This window comes from Carcharodon carcharias, chromosome 6 (assembly GCF_017639515.1).
Source record: "Carcharodon carcharias isolate sCarCar2 chromosome 6, sCarCar2.pri, whole genome shotgun sequence".
In the NCBI taxonomy this organism is placed as follows: Eukaryota; Metazoa; Chordata; class Chondrichthyes; order Lamniformes; family Lamnidae; genus Carcharodon; species Carcharodon carcharias.
The window spans coordinates 172173008-172193603 of record NC_054472.1 but is presented as its reverse complement, the minus strand read 5'-3'; the positions used below and the strand labels follow the sequence as shown (position 1 = coordinate 172193603).

At 44.1% G+C, this 20596-nt stretch overlaps 1 protein-coding gene across 1 annotated transcript in view; it reads right to left on the bottom strand.

Moving 5' to 3' along the window:
• Positions 1 to 3392: 3392 nt before the first annotated feature.
• Positions 3393 to 20596, bottom strand: part of rab31 (RAB31, member RAS oncogene family) — a 95293-nt gene continuing 78089 nt past the window's right edge. Inside the window, exon 7 of the mRNA XM_041190263.1 lies at positions 3393 to 6609. Coding sequence (XP_041046197.1) covers positions 6512 to 6609 — 98 coding nt within the window. The 3' untranslated portion in view covers positions 3393 to 6511. The remainder of the gene's footprint in view (positions 6610 to 20596) is intronic.

Here is a 20596-nt window from a genome sequence, read left to right as displayed (position 1 = left end):
GTGACCACCGACATCTTGCTTTCCATTCTACCCAACTTCCCTCACCCCAAACCCTTCCCTTCTAATTTTCTGCATTCAGAGATGCAAGAACCACTGCCTGCCCAGCCACAGTGGTCTCAGGAGGAAGAGCAAGAGAAACACCTCATCACTGAAGAAGAAGCACCATCACTTGTTCAGACACTCGCTGTTACCAGCGCAAATATTAGCGCTGTATAGTTTAAAGTGCATATCTAGATGTGGTATGTGGTGAGTGTGCTGCAGCCACACAATGGGAAAGGAGGATAGTGCCAGCTCACTGGAGGTCAGTGTCACATACAAGGTGTGCTGCAGGGAACTCAGAAAAGGACTCTGACGGACGGCTCACAGGAAAATGCTGATGAGCATACACGCCAAAATACTTGCTGCCTTGCAGGCCTGCCAGTCTCTTGTCGTTGCCAAGGAGCATGGAGGAGTCCTGCTCCAATTACAAGTTGGAGCCCATCCTTTCAGCATGAAAGTGGTGGCCAACTCCATGACAGCACTTGGGAGTTCCAGCCGTGATGCAACCTCTGATGACCAGTGTCTCAGCTTCCATTGCAGCACAGCCAAAGGTCACCAAATGTCTCAGTGCCTCAATGGAAGCTCAGACTGAAGTCATGGCAAGCTGCCAGGCAGGCTCAGACTGCTGCCATCATGGCTGCAGATACCACTGCTCAAAAGGGGCATGCAGGCTCTCACAGCAATCCAGCAATCTGTCCTCCAACAACATGCTAGGATTGCACAGGCACCACCCCAGGATAGTGCTAGTGCCACCGTGGTGCTCGAACCTTCAGTCCTCTCTCAGGATGACAGTATTCATTGTTCCACCACTATCATTGCACCAATGCCCTTGCTGGTACCTCCCAGCCAGCCAGTGCAGACTGTTGCTACCCATCCTAAATATTGAGGTGGGGCAGTCTGAAACCAGGCCTTATAGACCCAGAGCTGCTCAAGGTCATCCTGAAAGAGCAGCTGAAGTCTCTCCCATTTAAAGTCGGCAGCATTCCAAGAGCAATGCTGTAACCATTGGGTTAACAAAGCGTAGGAGCACAAGTACAGGCAAAGGCACACATAAGGCAGGCATTATAAGAATGGACAAGCGTGAATAGTTCATTTTTAATTGGAGATATTCCTGGATAAAAATGTTGTGAAAAGATTTTTCTTGGTGGCTTTTATTGCAGGATTTTGGCCACGGGGCCCGGTGACAGTCCATCACAGATCGATGAGAAGGTGGGGAATAGTGGAGCCATAATGGAATTGACTCAAAATCAAGATCCTGGCGACCATCAGCAGGGATGCACTGACTGTCAATAACACCCCAGCTATAGGCTTGAGACCCGTGAGCCCATATATCTGCCCATTAAGTTGCAGCACAGATACAGTTCTGAAGAACGGTCCTTTACCTGAAACGTTGCCTGTTTCTTTCTGCACAGATGCTGGCAGAACTGCTGAACATTTCCAGCATTTTCTGTTTTTATTTACCATGACTCACTGTTTTCTGTTCTTAAGCAAATTTTTTTAATCCAAACTGACAATGACCCTGCTATTGTATGAGTTACAATTTTGAAAACTAGCCTTTTCAGCCTTCTTACTTTGTCAAGCTCTTTCTTAAAACCCATATAGGCAATACTTACCACACCTCCATCAACTTTCTCTGTTACTGAATCAAAAATTCAGTAAGATTAATCAAATATGATCTGTCTTTTACAAATCTGTGCTGGCTTTCCAGAGAGAATGATGAACTCATCTCTTGTCACAAACAGGGCCTCTGTCACCTCCAGGATGCAGCTATGGACAGCATACTGGGAGATATTTTCTATGTTGCCCATTCCGAGCTGGAGTGATGTATCACTTAGAAGTTATTCATGGGATGTGTGTGACTCTGGCAAGGTGTTTATTAATTGCCTATCCCTAATTGCCCTTGAGGAGGCGGTGATGAGCTGCCTTCTGGAACCACCACAGTCCATGTGGTGTATGCACACCCACAATGCTGTTATGAAGGGAGTTCCAAGATTTTGGCCCAGTGCCATGAAAGAACAGCAATATAGTTCCAAGTCAGGGTGCTGTATGGTTTAGAGGGGAACTTACAGCAGGTGCTGTCCTTGTTCTGCAAGGATGGTGACCTTATTGGCCACTGGCAGTACCAACCTCGCCCTGCTGTGAGGCTGCTAGTCCTGTTGCAGGTGGTGGCATAGTTCTGTGATCACCTCCTTGGCAAATCTCCTGAGTGAGGCAGAGGTAGGGGAAGTGGTTCCTGAAAACTTATGGTGGGCTAAACCTATTGTAGCAAGCCTTCCCCCTCTCCCACTGTGCAGAGTTTGCTCTCTCTGCAACCTCAGCTCCATTTGCCTGTTATGTTGCCGACCCAAAGGCACTGCAAATACAGCCCCAATCACTGTTGTAGCTTTTATGTGGACGGGCCAGAAAACCCCTCAGCCCTCTCTGTGAGGATGCAGTGACACTCCCTGCCAAATCCAGAAACTCACCACGACAACTCCAAAAACACTTCAGATATTTCCACAAACTTTACAATAGCAGGTGAGTCAAAAACACCTCCTCCGTCAGTTGGATGCCTGTCCCCTTAAATAGTGTCGGTGGGGCTGGGAGGTTTCTCATGGAGCTGAACGCATGTCACGATCTGTTGACGTTGATAGCTTTCAGTGCATGCATGGCACGGCTATCCTAGCAGCCTCCCCAGCAAGGGGCACCTTGTGGTCTGCGCCTTAAGTGGCACCGGCATATGCCATTTTCTGAGCTTGGGGCTTCCATAGTGGTGCTGTGGAGCCCAATTTCACAGCCATAATGTTCAAAGCCCTATCAGTGACATACATATGATCATTTGAATATTTTTCCCCACCAACATCAGATTAGGCAGCCAGGAATCCTGCTTCAGCCATTTCCACCCTACCAAGTAGTCGGCGGAGGTTCTCCTGCCGCCATGAGACTGATGCAATGTCTCCCTCCATTAAGTGAGCCTGGTTGCCATGGTTCCTGCCGTGACAGGCCGCATTAAATTCAGCCCCTGACTCGTGCATCGTAAGTGATGGACAGGCTTTGGGGGTGTCAGGAGGTGAGTTACTCACCGCAAAATCTGGATCTGTTTCCAGCCCAAGATTCCTGTCCCCATGTTGTTGTGCGTGAAATTATAAAGTGCTGAAAATTCATTCACGTGATCATTCGGGCATCTCAACGCAACTCTCCTGAATTTAAAATGTTGTCAAGCTTATGTAGTGGGTAAAAACAATTTGCAAGTAAAAAGCTTCACAATGATAAAACCATTCTAGAATTTTGAATGCTGTGCAGCGATCCATAGTTGTCTGCTCATGCAACAAATATCTGATGATCTGGGACAGCATCCACTGTTCACAAGCTAATTCCTATGAAAGGTTCTTTATTGAATGTACATTGAAACGGCTTATGTTCAGCAACACTGCAATGTTAATAGTATTTACTATACAGTATTAGTAATGAGAATAACACATACATCGTACCCATTTAATTGACATGTACTACATGGGACCAGCCCAATCTAAAAAATAACACATATTTTAATTGAAAATGCGCTTAGCATTAAAATGAGTTACACTTGACTGACAGAATACCCAAATTGGTGCCAAAGAGTCTGGTCATGAAAAGCCCTGTGATTATGATGGAGTAGACTTATACAAATATGAATCCCTCAACTTATACCTTGATCACTAAGGCACATGGATAGATTTCTTTAGAACTGCAGCCAAGTTTCCCTTTTGGTCGCCAATGTCATATAAAAAAAATTGTGATGAATTTGCAGCATTTCCATTATTATGATTACACCAAAAACAACATCTAATTGGGATGAAAACAAAAAAACTGCGGATGCTGGAAATCCAGAACAAAAACAGAATTACCTGGAAAAACTCAGCAGGTCTGGCAGCATCGGCAGAGAAGAAAAGAGTTGACGTTTCGAGTCCTCATGACCCTTCGACAGAACTTGTTTTTATATAGCAAATTACACCAAAAAACCAAAAGGTGTGATTATTCAGTAATCAAGGTTAAGTTCTGCATGATCAATGATCACAGGGCTATTAACCTGAAGCAATTAAAGATAACAATGGCAGCAGAGGTTCAATTATTATGAAACAAAGCAGTCCAATAATTGTGTAAATTGTCAGTTCATATCAGTAATCTGCATTTCATAAATCAGTAAATCTTTCTAATTTACACATCATAAAGGTTGTGGAATACAGGGGCATTGAAGCTAACATTATTTTGCCACACCATGGAGTGAGAACTGCATGATCAGTTCTCAACCTGAGCCAGCTTTCACAGGAAGGTACTGAGCAGAAGCTGGGTGATTCTCCACAAAGACGAGAGGAGTGAAAATAAATGTAGAGACACTCTGTGCTATCCTTGTATTCTTCCTAATGGCTGACAACAAAAGGCTTTCACAGAAGTCTAGGAGCATGGCACTCACCTGCCTTTTGTGCAGGATGGTACATTGCACATTGGATTGAAATAAATGAGAGCAGGGGCCAAAAACATAAACATCATACATAATATGATAAAGCCTTCAATTTGTATTGTGCGTTCATTTGAACACTGCACTGGAATAAAACCGATTTGCCATTCCATGCATGGTGGCACCAAGAAGGCAGCTCACCTTCTCAAGGAAAATGAGGATGGGTAATAAATGCTGGCCTTGCCAGCGATGCTCACATCCAGGGGATGAATTAAAAGAAAAATCAATTTAGTGATGCATTGTGACATAAAGTTTTACCCTTGCAAACAGGTTACCAACCATTCAGTTAAATTGATTTTTGTGCAAAGATCCTGGAGCTAAATCTGTGTAACATTAAGCAAGTAACTTGACACAGCACTGGAATTTCAAGATTGTCACTGCCTCTCTGCTCATGCACTAGAACCAGACTCTTAAAAGGTGGAAAATGCAAGTGTCAACTTACAATTATTCTACATGTTTCCATTTGAAAATATTTTAAAGAAATAATGATAGGTAGGCACCATTTATATACTAGCACCAAATGATGCTTTGGGCATTGAAGACTGCACCTTAAAGACTGGGAATACACCAAGAGCTATGTTAATACAATACCCAATCCCTCCATAACAATGTGGAATGAATTTACAAAAGAAAAATGGAACCCGTATGAAATTCCCATTCATAATGGCTGCAAGTGAAAGGTAGGACTAGAAGAAAGTTTTCTCAATGCCATGGACTAAAGAAAAAAAACGAGGGAGAATCCGTCTACAGAACCCCAATCACTGCTGACTTTATTTGACTTTGTAAATATAAAGCCTTCAGAACATTGTTTCATCATGATAACATGATAGTTTCTCAAACACTGTCAACCAGAAAAGGAAAACCTGTAGTTAGTCAAATATAAGATTTTGCTGTTATCAACAGAGAGAATGGGCTGCTGAGAGTGGATGGTGTGGTCTCAGTCTATGCCAATTATGAAAAGTCCTTTCTAATAGAGGCTGGAAGAAATACTCCTACCTACCCAGATTAACAACTCTTCAGTATGATTGGTTAAGGAGATACACAGTTATTTGCCCTGTTCACACAGCTCCCAGATTCTCTGCAGAAAATGCCGTACTGTGTCAATCTTCCACTTGCAGCAACTTGCCCTGCAAAGGTATTGCTCCTGTACCTTCCAGTGGGAGTCACTAGTGAGTGAGCAGAGTAAGAATCTTGCCTGATCCTCCTGATTCCAAAGCTGATGATGTCAACTGCCCCCCTATCGCTGAGACCAGTTAACAGTGCAGGCCAAGGATCGATCAGGGAGTCTTCTTGCTCTTCATAGTTCACTGGCACATAAGGCAATTCATTCTTCCATCGATTTCATACGATTACCAAAGGAGTAATTTTCACCTTTGTATGACCATGTGCATTAACACTTTTAACTATGGAGCACGAAAGAAACAGTGAAGAGTTTTAACCGGCGTTTAGTTTATACTGTTTCATAGCCATCTCGTAAGTTCTTGATCAGCTCAGAATAAATAAACAGACCATTTAGTAATGTGTAACTGGGACTATTATTAGTTAAAATGCTCACCCATGGGCTGTACACATAAATTAGGATTACACCAAAGAAGTTCAATTTGCTTCTGACTGCTTGTAACCTAGAGTGTCCACAAAAAGCGGAACCGACTTCAGTCACTTTGCTCAGAAAAGGAACAGGAAAGGGCAGAAAAGAAGTCAGAAGGAAGGAAGGAGAACAACAAAACGGAGAGCTGGCATTTCAATATTTTCATTCATAGTGCAGGTATTCTTTCTGAAAACTCTTACAGTAACTTCATGAAAGCAGGACAACAGTGTGCTAGAATGAAAGAGTCAGCAGCCCAACCACTGACAAATAACCTTGAGACTGCTAAATAATTCAAACAATAACACAAAAAAATGTTTTTTTTTCTCTTTTTTTTCCTGTTTGGCTGCTTGGTATGAGGATGTTGATTCAGCGTTGCTCAGGCTTGGTCTCCCAACACAGCTGGCTGCTCAGCAGCAGCGCTTGCTCGATTGTACCTGGTGTCTTCCAACTTTGAAAGCTCCATTGCTATTAACCTGAGAGGGATCCAAAGGTGGAATTTGTTGACCTGAAAAAGCACAGTTGGAACATTAATGATTACTGGGGTTATCTTCAGGACAACCAGTTTTTAAAATTCCCATATTCTGGGTTTACTGAATTGGCACATCAATGATTCATGTGTCCCATGCATGGTACACGGTTAAAATGTCATAACCTGTTTTTTTTCCCTTTACAAATCTTTCGGATCCAACTAAACTGGGCCTTAGTTTAACATCTGAAAAGCACCAATGCACTGAAATGTGGTCTTGAGCTCATGGCTTTCTGACTCAAGGCAGTTCTACCACTGAGCCAAACTGACACTCAAGTTAGCTAAATTCACCTGGCTCAGTGTTGAGGGCACTGGAGCTGCTTCACTCAGTATTCTGAGCCATGTTACCCTCTCCCCATTCCCCTCCCATCCAATAACTCTGCTAAAGAAAATGGCTTGCATATTGATGTTGACTCAGGGTAAAATTGGGCTTGGTTCTGATCTGCCTGATCAGTTTACTGAAAATTACCTGATTCCTCATGTGTTGTTTACTGAAATACAGACTGGAAATGAGCTTGGCCAAGAGAATCCCCTATAATGCAATGCAGCACTGTGACCTTTCAGAGTTTAATTGTCTCTTGAGAGAATCGAGTATCAGGGCAGCTCTTTCTTCTTTAAACTCTCCATTATGTGTAAGCTTGTACTCTATGGAGTGAAAATACGCATCTGGCTGCATTGCAGTGAAGTCTGCAGTGTGTTATACTGCCAGGTGATTTCCCTGGACTGCATCTTTCCTCTTCACAATTCAGCAAACAGTTGTGAGAGAATTCCATGGATGAGAGCGCGATTTAAACCCGAGAGCTGAAAACCAGACTGACAAACACTTTGCTGCAACGGTTTGGTGCCTTCGCCTGAAGTAAAACAAATCTTTTATGTTCAAGTACATTTCACAAGAAAAAGAAAGGGGGCTGAATGCCATTGTTTCCCCAATTACTGAAATCATGAGATTCACAAAAGCTAAAAGTCATTTAAATGAAATTCCAGGTGGTGATTTTGATTGTCTGTATACTATATGGTGCAGATTCATTCTGTTTGGTTTCTACATCTGTTTTTATTTTTGATGCACAAGCAAAAGCTTTGATTAATCTCCTGAGTCATGACCAGACATGAACAATCATTGGCCATTCTTAAGACATACTCTCATTTTTTTTTTTAAAAAAGCCTCCAAACAAACGTTCATGATTTCTCAGTTAAACCAGAATGAACAATCAGATATAATTACTGGGAATAAGCCAGCCAGCCAAATCTTGCCTCTGATTAAAAGCACCATTTTGTGAATGAAGAATGGTTTACTCTGCCGCTAGCATACAGAATAGGCAGTATCTGACACACAGATCATACTAAACTGAAATACAGGGTGGAACTTTATGGTCCCACTGAAGTCAATGGACTTTTGAATGGCTCACTAACTTTTATGGCCCCACCCCACCACAACAGGGCCTTAAAATTCTGCCCAAGGTGTATTTATCCCACTGACCTCAAGTAATAGGATTCTTGAAAGACTGAGTCTGTTTCTGTTCCTAAGGGACATAAGTACTTAATATTGACAGTACTTTCATTTTACATTCTATATATCTTTAGTAAAATATTCTTTCATGGCATGCGGGTGTCGCTGGCTAGGCCAGCATTTATTGCCCATCCCTATCTGCCCTTTAGAAGATGGTGACGAGCCACCTTCTTGCAGCCCTGCAATCAATGGGGTTGGCAGTGGAGTAGTGGTATTGTCACTGGACTAGTTATTCAGAGACCAAGGTTAATGCTCCGGGGAGCTGGATTCAATTCCCATCCCAGCAGATGGTGAAATTTGAATCCAATAAAAATCTGGAACTAAAAGTCTGATGATGACCATGAAACCATTGCCAACTGCTGTAAAAACCCATCTGGTTCACTAATGTCCTTTAGGGAAGGAAATCTGCTGTCCTTACCTGGCCTGGCCTACATGTGATTCTAGACCCACGGCAATGTGGTTGACTCTTAAATGCCCTCTGAACAAGGGCAATTAGGGATGAGCAATAAATGCTGGCCTACTGGCCTAGCCAGTGACGCTCACATCCCATGAACAAATAAGAAAAAATGTGGTGCAGCTACATCCATGGTGTTGTTAGGAAGGGAGTTCCAAGAGTTGAATTTTATAAAGGTGGCAGTGGGGAGAGGGTGTATTGCTTGTCCCCCTGGAAGTTAATAATATCACACTGTGGGTGGCCTTAACAAGCTGAGGGTTGGACTTCCGCACCTCTGTTGTAGGAAGTCCCAACCTTGGCCAATCTGACTGCCCAGCAGCTCTTGAAGTCCCAGGAGTGCCAGAAGAGAGTAATGGGTGCTGATGGGATTGCAAGCAGTCCCCAGGAAGAATTCTGACAAGGATCCAAGAGACAGAAAAAAATGTCGAGCCTTTTTGGCTAGGGAGTGATTGGGCAACCGAAGGAGGGGGCGAGGGTGATGGGATGGTGGGTTTTTGGATGCCAGGTGGATAGGTACAATGAGGTGTTAAATCTTGCGTGTGGGGTGGGGTGGGGCGGGGTGAGTTGGCCCTGATGTGCACAGTACAGCTCGCCGAAGGAGGTGTACCCCTTTCTTCAAACTTTTCAAAAACATTTGGTGAAAAAAAAAGGCCTTCCGACTCTTGTCTGCCTTCCACTGCTTAGCGTATTATGGTAATGAAGTGGACTGAGGTCCTTAACTGCTGCTTAATTAGGCAGATAAGGGCCTCATTAGGCCCAGGGATGGGTGGCCTAGTGGGTGCCTTACCCAACACCTTCATTAGTGGCAACGAGGTGGGATGGGCAGGAATTTTGGGCTAACCACCAGTCATATTTTATGCTCCCCCAAACCCACCAAAAACATACCCGAGGAGGGAGGTGGTTAGGCTCGTGGCCATAAAATCCAGGTGCAGTAAAGGAACAACGATATAGTTCCAAGTCAGGATGGTGTGTGACCTGCAGAAAAACTTGCAGGTGGTGGTGCTCCCATTCATGCTTTTGCTGCCCTTGTCCTTGGTGGAGGTCAACTGTTTGGAAGGTGCTGTCTAAGGAGCCTTGGTGAGTTGCTGCAGTCCATCTTGTAAACACTGCCACCACTATGCATTGGTTGTGCAAGGAATATGTGTTTAAGGTAATGGCTGGGGTGCCAATCAAGTGGGCTGCTTTGCCCTGGATGGTGTCGAGCTTCTTGAGTGTCGTTGGAGCTGCACTCATCCAGGCAATTGGAGAGTATTCTACCACACTCCTGAATTGTGCCTTGTAGATGGTTGACAGGCTTTGGGGAGTCAGGAGGTTAGTCACTCGCCACAGAATTCACAACCTTTCACTTGCTATTGTAGCCACAGTATTTATAGGGTTGGCCCAGAACAGTTTCTGGACAATCGTAAACCCCAGAATGTTGATAGTGGGGTATTCAGCAAAGGCAACACCATTAAATGTCAAGAGTTGATGATTAGATTCTCCCTAGTTAGAGATGGTCATTGTCTGGCACTTAAGTGACGAGTAACATTTGCACCACACATCAGCCCAAGCCTGGATGTTGCCCAGTTCCTTTTGTATCTGAACACAGACTGCCTCAGTGCCTGAGCAGTCGTGAAAGGTGCTGAACATTGTGCGATCATCAGGGAACATCCCTACCTCTGACATAATGATGGAGGGAAGGTCATTGATGAAGCAGCTGAAGATGTTTGGGCCGAGGACACTACCCTGAGGAACTCCTGCAGCTATGTCCTTGAACTGAGACGAGTGGCCTCCAACAACCACAATCAACATTCTTTGTGTCAAATATGCCTCCAAGCAATGGAGAGTTTTTCCCAATTCCCAGTTTTGCTAGGGGCTCCTTGGTACCACATCTGGGCAAATAGATCCTTGATGTCAAGGGCAGTCGCTCTCATCTCACCCCTTGAGTTCATGTTTGGATTAAGGCTGTAATGAGGTCAAGAGCTTAGTGGCCCTGGCAGAGCCCAAACTGAGAGTCAGTGAGCAAATTATTGCTGAGTAAGTGCCACTGGATAGCACAGTTGATGACCTCTTCCATCGCTTTGCTGATAATCAGGAGCATACCGATGGGGTTGTATTGGCTGGGTTGGATTTGTTCTGCTGGTCATGAACAGGGCATACCTAGCCAATTTTCTACATTGCTGGGTAGATGCACTGTTGTAGCTGTGCTGACAGCTTGGCTAGGGGCATGGCTAGATCTGGAGCACAAGTTTTTTTTAATTCATTTATGAGATGTGGATTTCGTTGGCTGGGCCAACATTTGTTGCCCATCCCTAGTTGACCTTGACAAGTCGGTGGTGAGCACCCTTCTTGAACCACTGTAGTCCATGTGGTGTAGGTACACCCACAGTGCTGTTAGGAAAGGAGTTCCAGGATTTTGACCCAGTGACTGTGAAGGAATGGCAATATATTTTCAAATCAGGATGGTAAGTGACTTGGAGAGGAACTTCCAGGTGGTGGTGTTCCCATCTATCTGCTGCCCTTGTCCTTCTAGATGATAATGGTCGTGGGTTTGGAAGGTGTTGTCAAAGGAGCATTGGTGAATTCCTGCACTGCATCTTGTAGCTGGTACACAGTGATGCTACTGCTCATTAGTGGTGGAGGGAGTGAATGTTTGTGGATGTGGTGCCAATCAAGTGGGCTGCTTTGTCCTGGACGGTGTCAAGCTTCTTGAATGTTGTGGAAGCTGCACTCATCCAGGCAAGTGGGGAGTATTCCATCACACTCCTGATTTGTGCCTTGTAGATGGCGGACAAACTTTGGGGAGTCAAGAGGTGGGTTACTTGTCACACATTTCCTAGTCTCTGACCTGCTCTTGTAGCCACAGTATTTATATGGCTAGTCCAGTTCAGTTTCTGGTCAATGTTGATAGTTGGGAATTCAGTGATGGTAATGCCATTGAACATCAAGTGGCAATGTTGGATTCTCTCTTGTTGGAGATGGTCATTGCCTGACACTTGTGTGGCAAAAATGTTACTTGCCACTTGTCAGCCCAAGCCTGGATATTGTCCAGGTCTTGCTGCACTTGGATACAGACTGCTTCAGTATCTGAGCAGTCGCAAATGGTGCTGAACATTGTGCAATCATCAGCGAAAACCCCCACTTCTGACCTTCTGATGGAAGGAAGGTCATTTTGACGAAGCAGCTGAAGATGGTTGGGCTGAGGACACTACACTGAGGAACTCCTGCAATGATGTCCTGGAGCTGAGATGATTGACCTCAAACAACCACAACCATCTTCCTTTGTGCTAAATATGAGTCCAATCAGTGGAGAGTTTTCCCTGATTCCCATTGACTCGTTTTGCTAGGGCTCTTTGATGCCACACTCTGTCAAATGCGGCCTTGATGTCAAGGGCAGTCACTCCCACCTCATCTCGGGAGTTCAGCTCTTTTGTCCACGTTTGAACCAAGGCAGTAACGAGGTCAGGAGCTGAGTGGCCCTGGCAGAACCCAAACGCAGCATCAGTGAGCAGGTTATTGCTAAGCAAGTGATGCTTGATAGCACTATTAATGACCCCTTCCATTACTTTGCTGATGATCGGGAGTAGACTGATGGGGCGGTAATTGGCTGGGTTGGATTTGTCCTGCTTTTTGTGTACAGGATACACCTGTGCAATTTTCCACATAGCTGGGTAGATGACAGTGTTGTAGCTGTACTGAAACAGGTTGGCTAGGGGCGTGGCAGGTTCTGGAGCACAAGTCTTCAGTACTATTGCCGCAATATTGTCAGGGCCCATAGCCTTTTGCAGTATCCAGTGCCCTCAGCCGTTCTTTGATATCACATGGAGTGAATTGAATTAGATGAAGACTGGCATCTTGATGCTGGGGACCTCTGGAGGAGGCAGAGATGGATCATCCACTCGGCACAGCTGGCTGAAGATTGTAGCAAATGTTTCAGCCTCATCTTACGAATTAATTCATTAGCTGAAGGAGGGTGGTATGTGGTAATCAGCAGGAGGTTTCCTTGCCCATATTTGACCTGATGCCATGAGACTTCATGGGGTCCGGTGTCGATGTTGAGGACTCCCAGGGCAACTCCCTCCCGACTATATCCCATTGTACCGCCATCTCTGTTGGGTCTGTTCTGCTGGTGGGACAGGACATACCCAGGATGGTGATGGTGGTGTCGGGGACATTATCTGTAAGATATGATTCTGTGAGGATGACTATGTCCAGCTGTTGCTTGACTGGTCTGTGAGACAGATCTCCCAATTTTGGCACAAGCCCCCAGTTGTTAGTAAAGGGAACTTTGCACGGTTGACAGGGCTGAGTTTGCCGTGGTCATTTCCGGTGTCTGGGTTGATGCTGGGTGGCCCGTCCGGTTTCATTCCTTTTCTGACACTTTGTAGCTTCTCCCCCTGCATTCCACCCATCCCCCCCACCACCATCTCCTAGCCCACCACAATGGTACCAAAAGAATTCTGCCCACTCATCTTGACAACCATACAATCAACAAACAAAATGCAATTAGTTTTTTTTTTTACTTGGCACAGTAACCGCAATAATCTATTACTCCCACGCACCCCACTGAACTAATAGCAACCAAGATCCAAAAGAACAGTGCAATGTCACAAAACCTCATCGAATTCAAAACTAAACCTTCCATTTTTCACATGTAGAACAGGACGCTGGTTATCAAAAACAAAGATCAGCCGGCACCTGGCTGTCCATTGCCTTTTACAATCCCGAGCAACAGCCCATTTAGGATGATCAGTTGAGTTCAGAACATGGCTCATTTACACTTGCTAGATGCAACACACATTCATACTCAGGGACCCGTTCTTGGTAAACAAAAGGAATATGTTCAAGTTTTGCACCTTCTTTGAATTACCCGGGAGCTTGAGTCTATGGCTACCCATTGTTTTCTCCATAGCAATGCCTCAGCCAGTCAGAGATGGCTTGCCACCAATCAGCACGCTTTTCTTCTGCAGTCTAACCTGATGTGATTGTTTGAAATTTGGCATTCTTGCATTTGTCCTGATGAATGCAAGATGAAAAATTTCAGCTTCACATCTCTCTTTTCAGCAAAATCCTGAACAGCTTGTGTTCATGTTTAGACACCTACTCTCTCAAGAAAATAACTTTTTTATGTTTGAGGTTCTATCGCAATGACGCTGAAGTACATATTCCTGGTTAGTTGAGTGCATTTTCAAACTCTCTGCCCTGCCTCCTTCAATAACTAGGATTAGAAATCCTAATAAGTCATTCAACATTGCTGCAGAAATTCAAACCTTCACACCTTGTTACCATTAATTATATATGTCACACAATAAAGACAAGCTTGCAGTGCATTCATATTATTTACTAAAGACTAGCATTTGGAAGATGATAAAGCTGAGAACAATTCTAGTCTTGATTCTGATCAGATTTTGAGGAGATTTATGTCAATCACATTTTCTGATCTAATGTAATGTCCTGAAATTTTCCAGTGAACAGTTGCCATGACCACAACACAGTGTAAAATAAAATTTTGGCTCATTGCTTATTGATGATTACTGAGGTGAGTTCGGGATTTTTTTTTACAGACTGAGCTGTTGTGATCTGGAGTGTGCTGCCTGAAAGGGTGGTGGAAGCAGATTCAACAGTAACTTTCTCAAGGAGAATTTGATAAATAGTTGAAGGGGAAAAATTTGCAGGGCTATGGGGAAAGAGCAAGGGGAGAGTGAAACTAATTAGGTAGCCCCTTCAAAGTGCTGGCACAGGCACGATGGCTGTAAGATTCTACGATTCTAGGTCATAATTATACAGAAATTATGGCAAAATACACATCAGTTTCTGTGCCAATTTTACCAAGTAGAACTAACTCCCAAATTTCCCACTGAGTTCACTGGCCAGTCTAGAATGTAAAAACCAGCATTAAACAAGTGGAAATTCAGTGGTATTACCTTATATTTTAACTTTGATCCCATAATTTTTTAAAATTCATTCCTGAGATGTCAGCACTGCTGGCTAAGCCAATATTTGTTGCCCTCCACAGATGCCCTGAGAAGGTGGTGGGGAGCAGCCTTCCTGAAACGCTATGGTCCATTTTGTGTAGGTACCGCACCCACAGTGCTGTTAGGAAGGGAATTCCAGGATTTTCACCAGTGACAGTGAAGGAACGGCGATATATTTCCAAGTCAGGATGGTGAGTGACTTGGAGGGGAGCTTCCAAGTGGTGATGTTCCCATGTGTCTGCTGTCCTTGTCCTTCTAGGTGGTAGAGGTCACGGGTTTGGAAAATGCTATCGAAGGTGCCTTGGTGAGTTCTTGCAGTGCATCTTGTAGATGGTACACACTGCTGCCCCCGTGCATTGGTCATGGAGGAAGGGAATGTTTATTGTGGTGGATGAGGTGCCAGTCAAGAGGCATGCTATGTCCTGGGTGCTGTTAATCTTCTTGAAAGTTGTTGAAGCTGCACTCATCCAGGCAAGAGGAGAGTATTCCATCACACTCCTGACTTGTGTTTGTAGATGGTGGACAGGCTTTTGGGGGGTCAGGAGGTGAATTATTCATCACAGGATTTCTAACCTTTGCCTGCTCTTGTAGCCACAATGTTTATAGGTTTGGCCCAGTTAAAATTTCTGGACAATAGTAAACCCCACAATATTGATGACTGGTCAGAGCTTTAAATTACTAATTGTTTTAATCATTTTATAACCCAGAATATCTGGTTGTTAATGTTGTTGATGTTTATGGAGCTTGCTGTGTGAAAATTTACTTCAACACTTGCTTACCTTGCTGGAACTATTATACCTCAAAAAGGTAGCTCATTGGCTGTGCAGCTGTTTGGGATATCATAAAAGTGCTATATAAATGCAAGGTTTTAAATTACTTTCTTTCTCCCCAATCCCCAGTCACCAAATCCAACTGTAAAGTCCTGTTGCCACCTCATGTAATTCAGCATGGACCATGGATTGAATACAAGACTCCCTCCTGGTCAATTCTAAACCAGGTAATGCACTTAGTAAATAAAGCATCAAGACAGCAGCTCACCAACATCCTGAAGTTGATAAATAAATGATAAACAGCACCCAATATAAAAGCAAAAAACTATGGATGCTGGAAATCCAAAGCAAAAACAAAATTACCTGGAAAAACTCAGCAGGTCTGGCAGCATCTGCGGAGAGGAGCACAGTTAATGTTTCGAGTCCAAATGACCCTTCAACAGAAAGGGTCATTCGGTCTCAAAACATTAACTGTGCTCCTCTCTGCTGATGCTGCCAGATCTGCTGAGTTTTTCCAGGTACTTTTGTTTTTGAGAAACAGTAACTGTTGTTCACTCATCAAATACATTTTGGTACAGTAAAAGTCACATGCTTGGATGTAGGCTAATACCTGACTGCTTTCCAATCCTTATCACTCAATGCCATATGCAAATTGCTACTTATTGTCAGTGCCTCCAGCCTCAATCTGTCTAAATATTTCCACAAAAGAAATGATAAGTAGCAACACTAATCGCCAGGGATGGGAATGTGGGTTCGGGCAGGGTCAGATTAATGTATGGGCCTATCAGTTCATGCATGGACCAGGGACCTCCAGTAAAACAGACAAACACTTGCTCAAAATATCCTGGCATTTGAATTTTTTTTTGTTTTATTCATTCATGGGATGCGAACATCGTTAGCAGAGCCAGGATTTTTATTGTCCATCCCTAATTGTCCTAGAGAAGGTGGGCTGCCCTCTTGAAACACTGTCGTCCACATGGCATAGGTACTGCAGCAGCTGTGGTTCAGTTGATAGCACCCTTGCCTTTGAGTCAGAAGGTCATGGGTTCAATTCCCATTTCTGAACTTGAGTATAACAATCTAGATAACACGGTATGAAGTCAATGTTGTACAGTTCAAGGTGCCATTTTTTTGGTGACAAGTTCAACCAAAGCCCTGTCTGTCTGCTTATCTGGGTGTAAACAATCTCATGGTACAACCTTAATTCGCAGCTGCCAAAAATAATTTTTTTTACATGTGTTCAGTGTATAAGTCAACCTCCTTTTACAGCTATGACATATTATACTCACATTAGTTGCCAGCCTCAATTTTTTACCCTACAAATGCATGTTTTATTTATCAGTACCTTATAACTGGATACAATTGAGATTAAACAGGCGATACAAGCTGTGTTGCTAAGATGCACAGGAGTTTAAGACATACCCAATGTCTGCGTGGAGCGCTGATGACATTTCAAAATGGTGACTACCCACACCACCCCCATGGCTCACTTTTATACTTGACGTATAGGTCAACCCCTGTTTTTGGAGGGATTTTTCGAGGCTTCATCTACAGTTTTTCAAAGAACAGCAGGAGAGTTATCCCTCAAGCAACATCACAAAAAGAGGTTATCTGATTATTGTCACTTTGCTGCTTGTGGGAGCTTGCTGTGTGCATTTCTTATAATTCAAGTGCCTGTGTTTCAAAAGTCATCTTCATCACTCCTTCACATCGAGGATGATTCTTTCTCACAGTTGATTGAGTGGAAGTGAGATACCAGTGAAATGTAGGTTTGCAGATGGTTTATGAACCTGATCTTAGCCTTACAGGCTCTCCCACAATGAGGACATCGGCTGTCAAACGGTAGAGGTGGTGGTGGATTGTTGGCTTGAGGAAGAAAGCTTCCCTTTCTAACTCTCTCACTGTTCACTCTCTCCGTGGCTGTTCTTATTGATTAGAAGGTCTGGACATTATTTCTGATGATGCATCCACCATTCTGGTTATGATTGGGCATCTGCTTCCCATGTGTTGATATTAATGGAGCGGACCTTCACGGAGGCTTTGAGATTGTCTTTGTCTTGGAAACATTTTTGCTAGCCTCCATGCTGACAGGCTTGTTGATAGAGTCCTGAGCAGAGCAGCTGGTTGGGCAATTTTGAGTCGGGCATTCTGACATCATGTCCCGTCCATCTCAGCTGATGTGAGGTGATTATGGTCTCTACACTTGGCATGTCTGTGTCTTGGAGGTACTTCAGAAGTACTTCACTGGCTGGAAAGCACTTTGGGGCATCGCGAGTTTGTGTAAGTGCAAATCTTTCTTTCTTGCACGGTGTTATTGGGTAGGGAGTTTGAGAATTTTGACCCAGCACTGATGCTTTACATTTCCAAGTCAGGATGATGCGTGACTTGGAGGTGGAGGTGAACTTGCAGGTGGTGGTGTTCCCATGCTCAGTAAAGATATTGTTAGAAGCTCCAGGTTTAACATCAGGTTTATCATTCCTGCCATTTGATGTTAACTTCCTTCAAACCTTTTCTAGCTTTTTGAAAAGAAAACTTAGAAAACACTGTGTCTGGCAGAGGATCTTCATTTGTATTTACACTTGGCTGATTGTAATGCACTGCAGACGCTCGTCATTCAGCACTTTTTTGGCCCATCTGACTAACAAAACAATGAAAGACTGGATGCCTTAGAGCACCCTCAATTTATATTCCACAGGTTCCAGACAGCAAACCAAATTGGCTGCCAGCTTGGCTAGCTTCCCAGGATCAGCTTGCAGATGTGACTGGACAGAACATTGCTCCATTGCTAAACTCCATCCCAAGCTTTTGTTCGCAAACCCATCCATCTTTCCAGTAGGTCACCATCCTCATTCTTTGAATGGAATTTAAAGGCATTTTGATCTGTTGAAACCAATGCAGTCTTTCTCTCATTGTACCGTAGCTCTAGCTACAACCACCTGCTGCGTACATACTCTGAGTAAAAAATGGATGGTTGGTCAATTTTGTAACCCAACCATCAATAGATGGTTGGGTCACAACACCCAGCAAATCCAGTCCAAGTATCCCAAAAGGGCAAGCTAATGAATACCATGTGCACTATATCTGCATCTGGACACTTATCAAGTTTGTTTCATGTTACCAAGTTGTCAGTGCCCACAATCTGTTATAGGGACTGTCAGGAAACTCAAACCGCTTGTTAGCCTGACTTCATCCAAATTGTACAGTAATATGCTGGAACTGATACACCTAAAGCTTAAAAAGAAACTTAACATTAGAATGAATTTGCTGTTAAGTTGACCCAGACTGAAACTGAACAGTGTCTAGTCATTGGTACTCTGGCCATCCTGAGGTGGTTCAGACTTGATGGAACAGTCGGTCATTTCCTGCCTATCAACCATGTAAATCTAGAAACCTATGAAAGGGGATGACACCGCTCCTTTATGGATCTTTTATATTTACTAACAGTAGGGTCCCCTGATCTTCCACTGTAACTTCAGGTGGAAGATGAGTAGAAACCTCAAAGAAATGGCATGTAGCCATTAGTGCCATTTCTCCAAGGTTTCTCCCGATCCTCCGCCAAGGTTTTTCCTCACATCCCCCCACTAAACCTCCTGTCCCTCACCTTGAACTTACGCCCCCTTGTGACTGACCCTTCAACTAAGGGGAACAGCTGCTCCCTATCCACCCTGTCCATGCCCCTCATAATCTTGTACACCTCGATCAGGTCGTCCCTCAGTCTTCTCTGCTCCAACGATAACAACCCAAGTCTTTCCAATCTCTTCATAACTTGAATGTTTCATCCCAGGCAACATCCTGGTGAATCTCCTCTGCACCCCCTCCAGTGCAATCACATCCTTCCTATAATGTGGTGACCAGAACTGCACACAGTACTCCAGCTGTGGCCTCTCCAAGGTTCTATACAACTCCAACATGACCTCCCTACTTTTGTAATCTATGCCTCGATTGATAAAGGCAAGTGTCCCATATGCCTTTTTCACCACCCTACTAACATGCCCCTCTGCCTTCAGAGATCTATGGACACACACACCAAGGTCCCTTTGTTCCTCAGAACTTCCTAGCATCATGCCATTCATTGAATACTTCCTTATCAAATTATTCCTTCCAAAGCGTATCACCTCACACTTTTCAGGATTAAATTCCATCTGCCACTTATCTGCCCATTTGACCATCCCGTCTATATCTTCCTGTAGCCCAAGACACTTAACCTCACTGTTAACCACCTGGCCAATCTTTGTGTCATCCGCAAGCTTACTAATTCTACCCCCCACATAGTCAGCTATGTGGTTTATATAAATGACAAATAATAGGGGACTGAGCACAGGTCCCTGTGGTACACCACTGGACACTGGCTTCCAGTCACTAAAGCATCATTCTGTCATCACCCTCTGCCTCCTACAACTAAGCCAATTTTGAATCCACCTTATCAAATTACCTGGTATCTCAGTGCCTTTGCCTTATTTATAAGTCTCCCATGTGGGACCTTGTCAAAGGCTTTGCTGAAATCCATATAGACTACATCAACTGCACTACCCTCATCTACACACCTGGTCACCTCCTCAAATAATTCAATCAAATTTGTTAGGCATGACCTCCCTCTGGCAAAGCCATGTTGACTATCCCTGATCAAACCTTGCCTCTCCAAGTGGAGATAGATACTCTCCTTCAGAACTTTCTCCAATAGTTTCCCTACCACTGACGTGAGACTCACTGGCCCGTAGTTCCCTGACCTATCTCTACAACCCTTCTTATATAGCAGAACCACATTAGCTGTTCTCCAGTCATCTGGCACCTCCCTCGTGGACAAAGAGGAATTAAAAATTTGGGTCAGAGCCCCTGCAATCTCCTCCTTTGCCTCCCTCAGCTGTCTAGGACACAAACCTGAAGATTTGTCCACTTTTAAGCCTGCCAAAACCTCCAATACTTTGTCACACCCTATATCAATTTGTTTAAGAACCTTGCCATCTCTCTCCTCGAGTTCGACATCTTTATCCTCATTCTGTTGGGTGAAGATGGATGTGAAGTATTCATTCAACACTCTAGCGATATCCTCTGGCTCCACCCATAGATTGCCCCCTTGGTCCCTTATGGGCCCTACTCTTTGCCTGGTTATCCTCTTCCCATTGATATACTTATAGAATATCTTGGGATTTTCCCTACTTTTACCAGCCAGAGCTTTCTCATATCCCTCTTTGCTCTCCTAATTGCTTTCTTAAGCTCCACCCTGCACTCTTTGTACTCCACTAATGCCTCTGCTGATTTGCTTCCCTTGTACCTGCTAAAA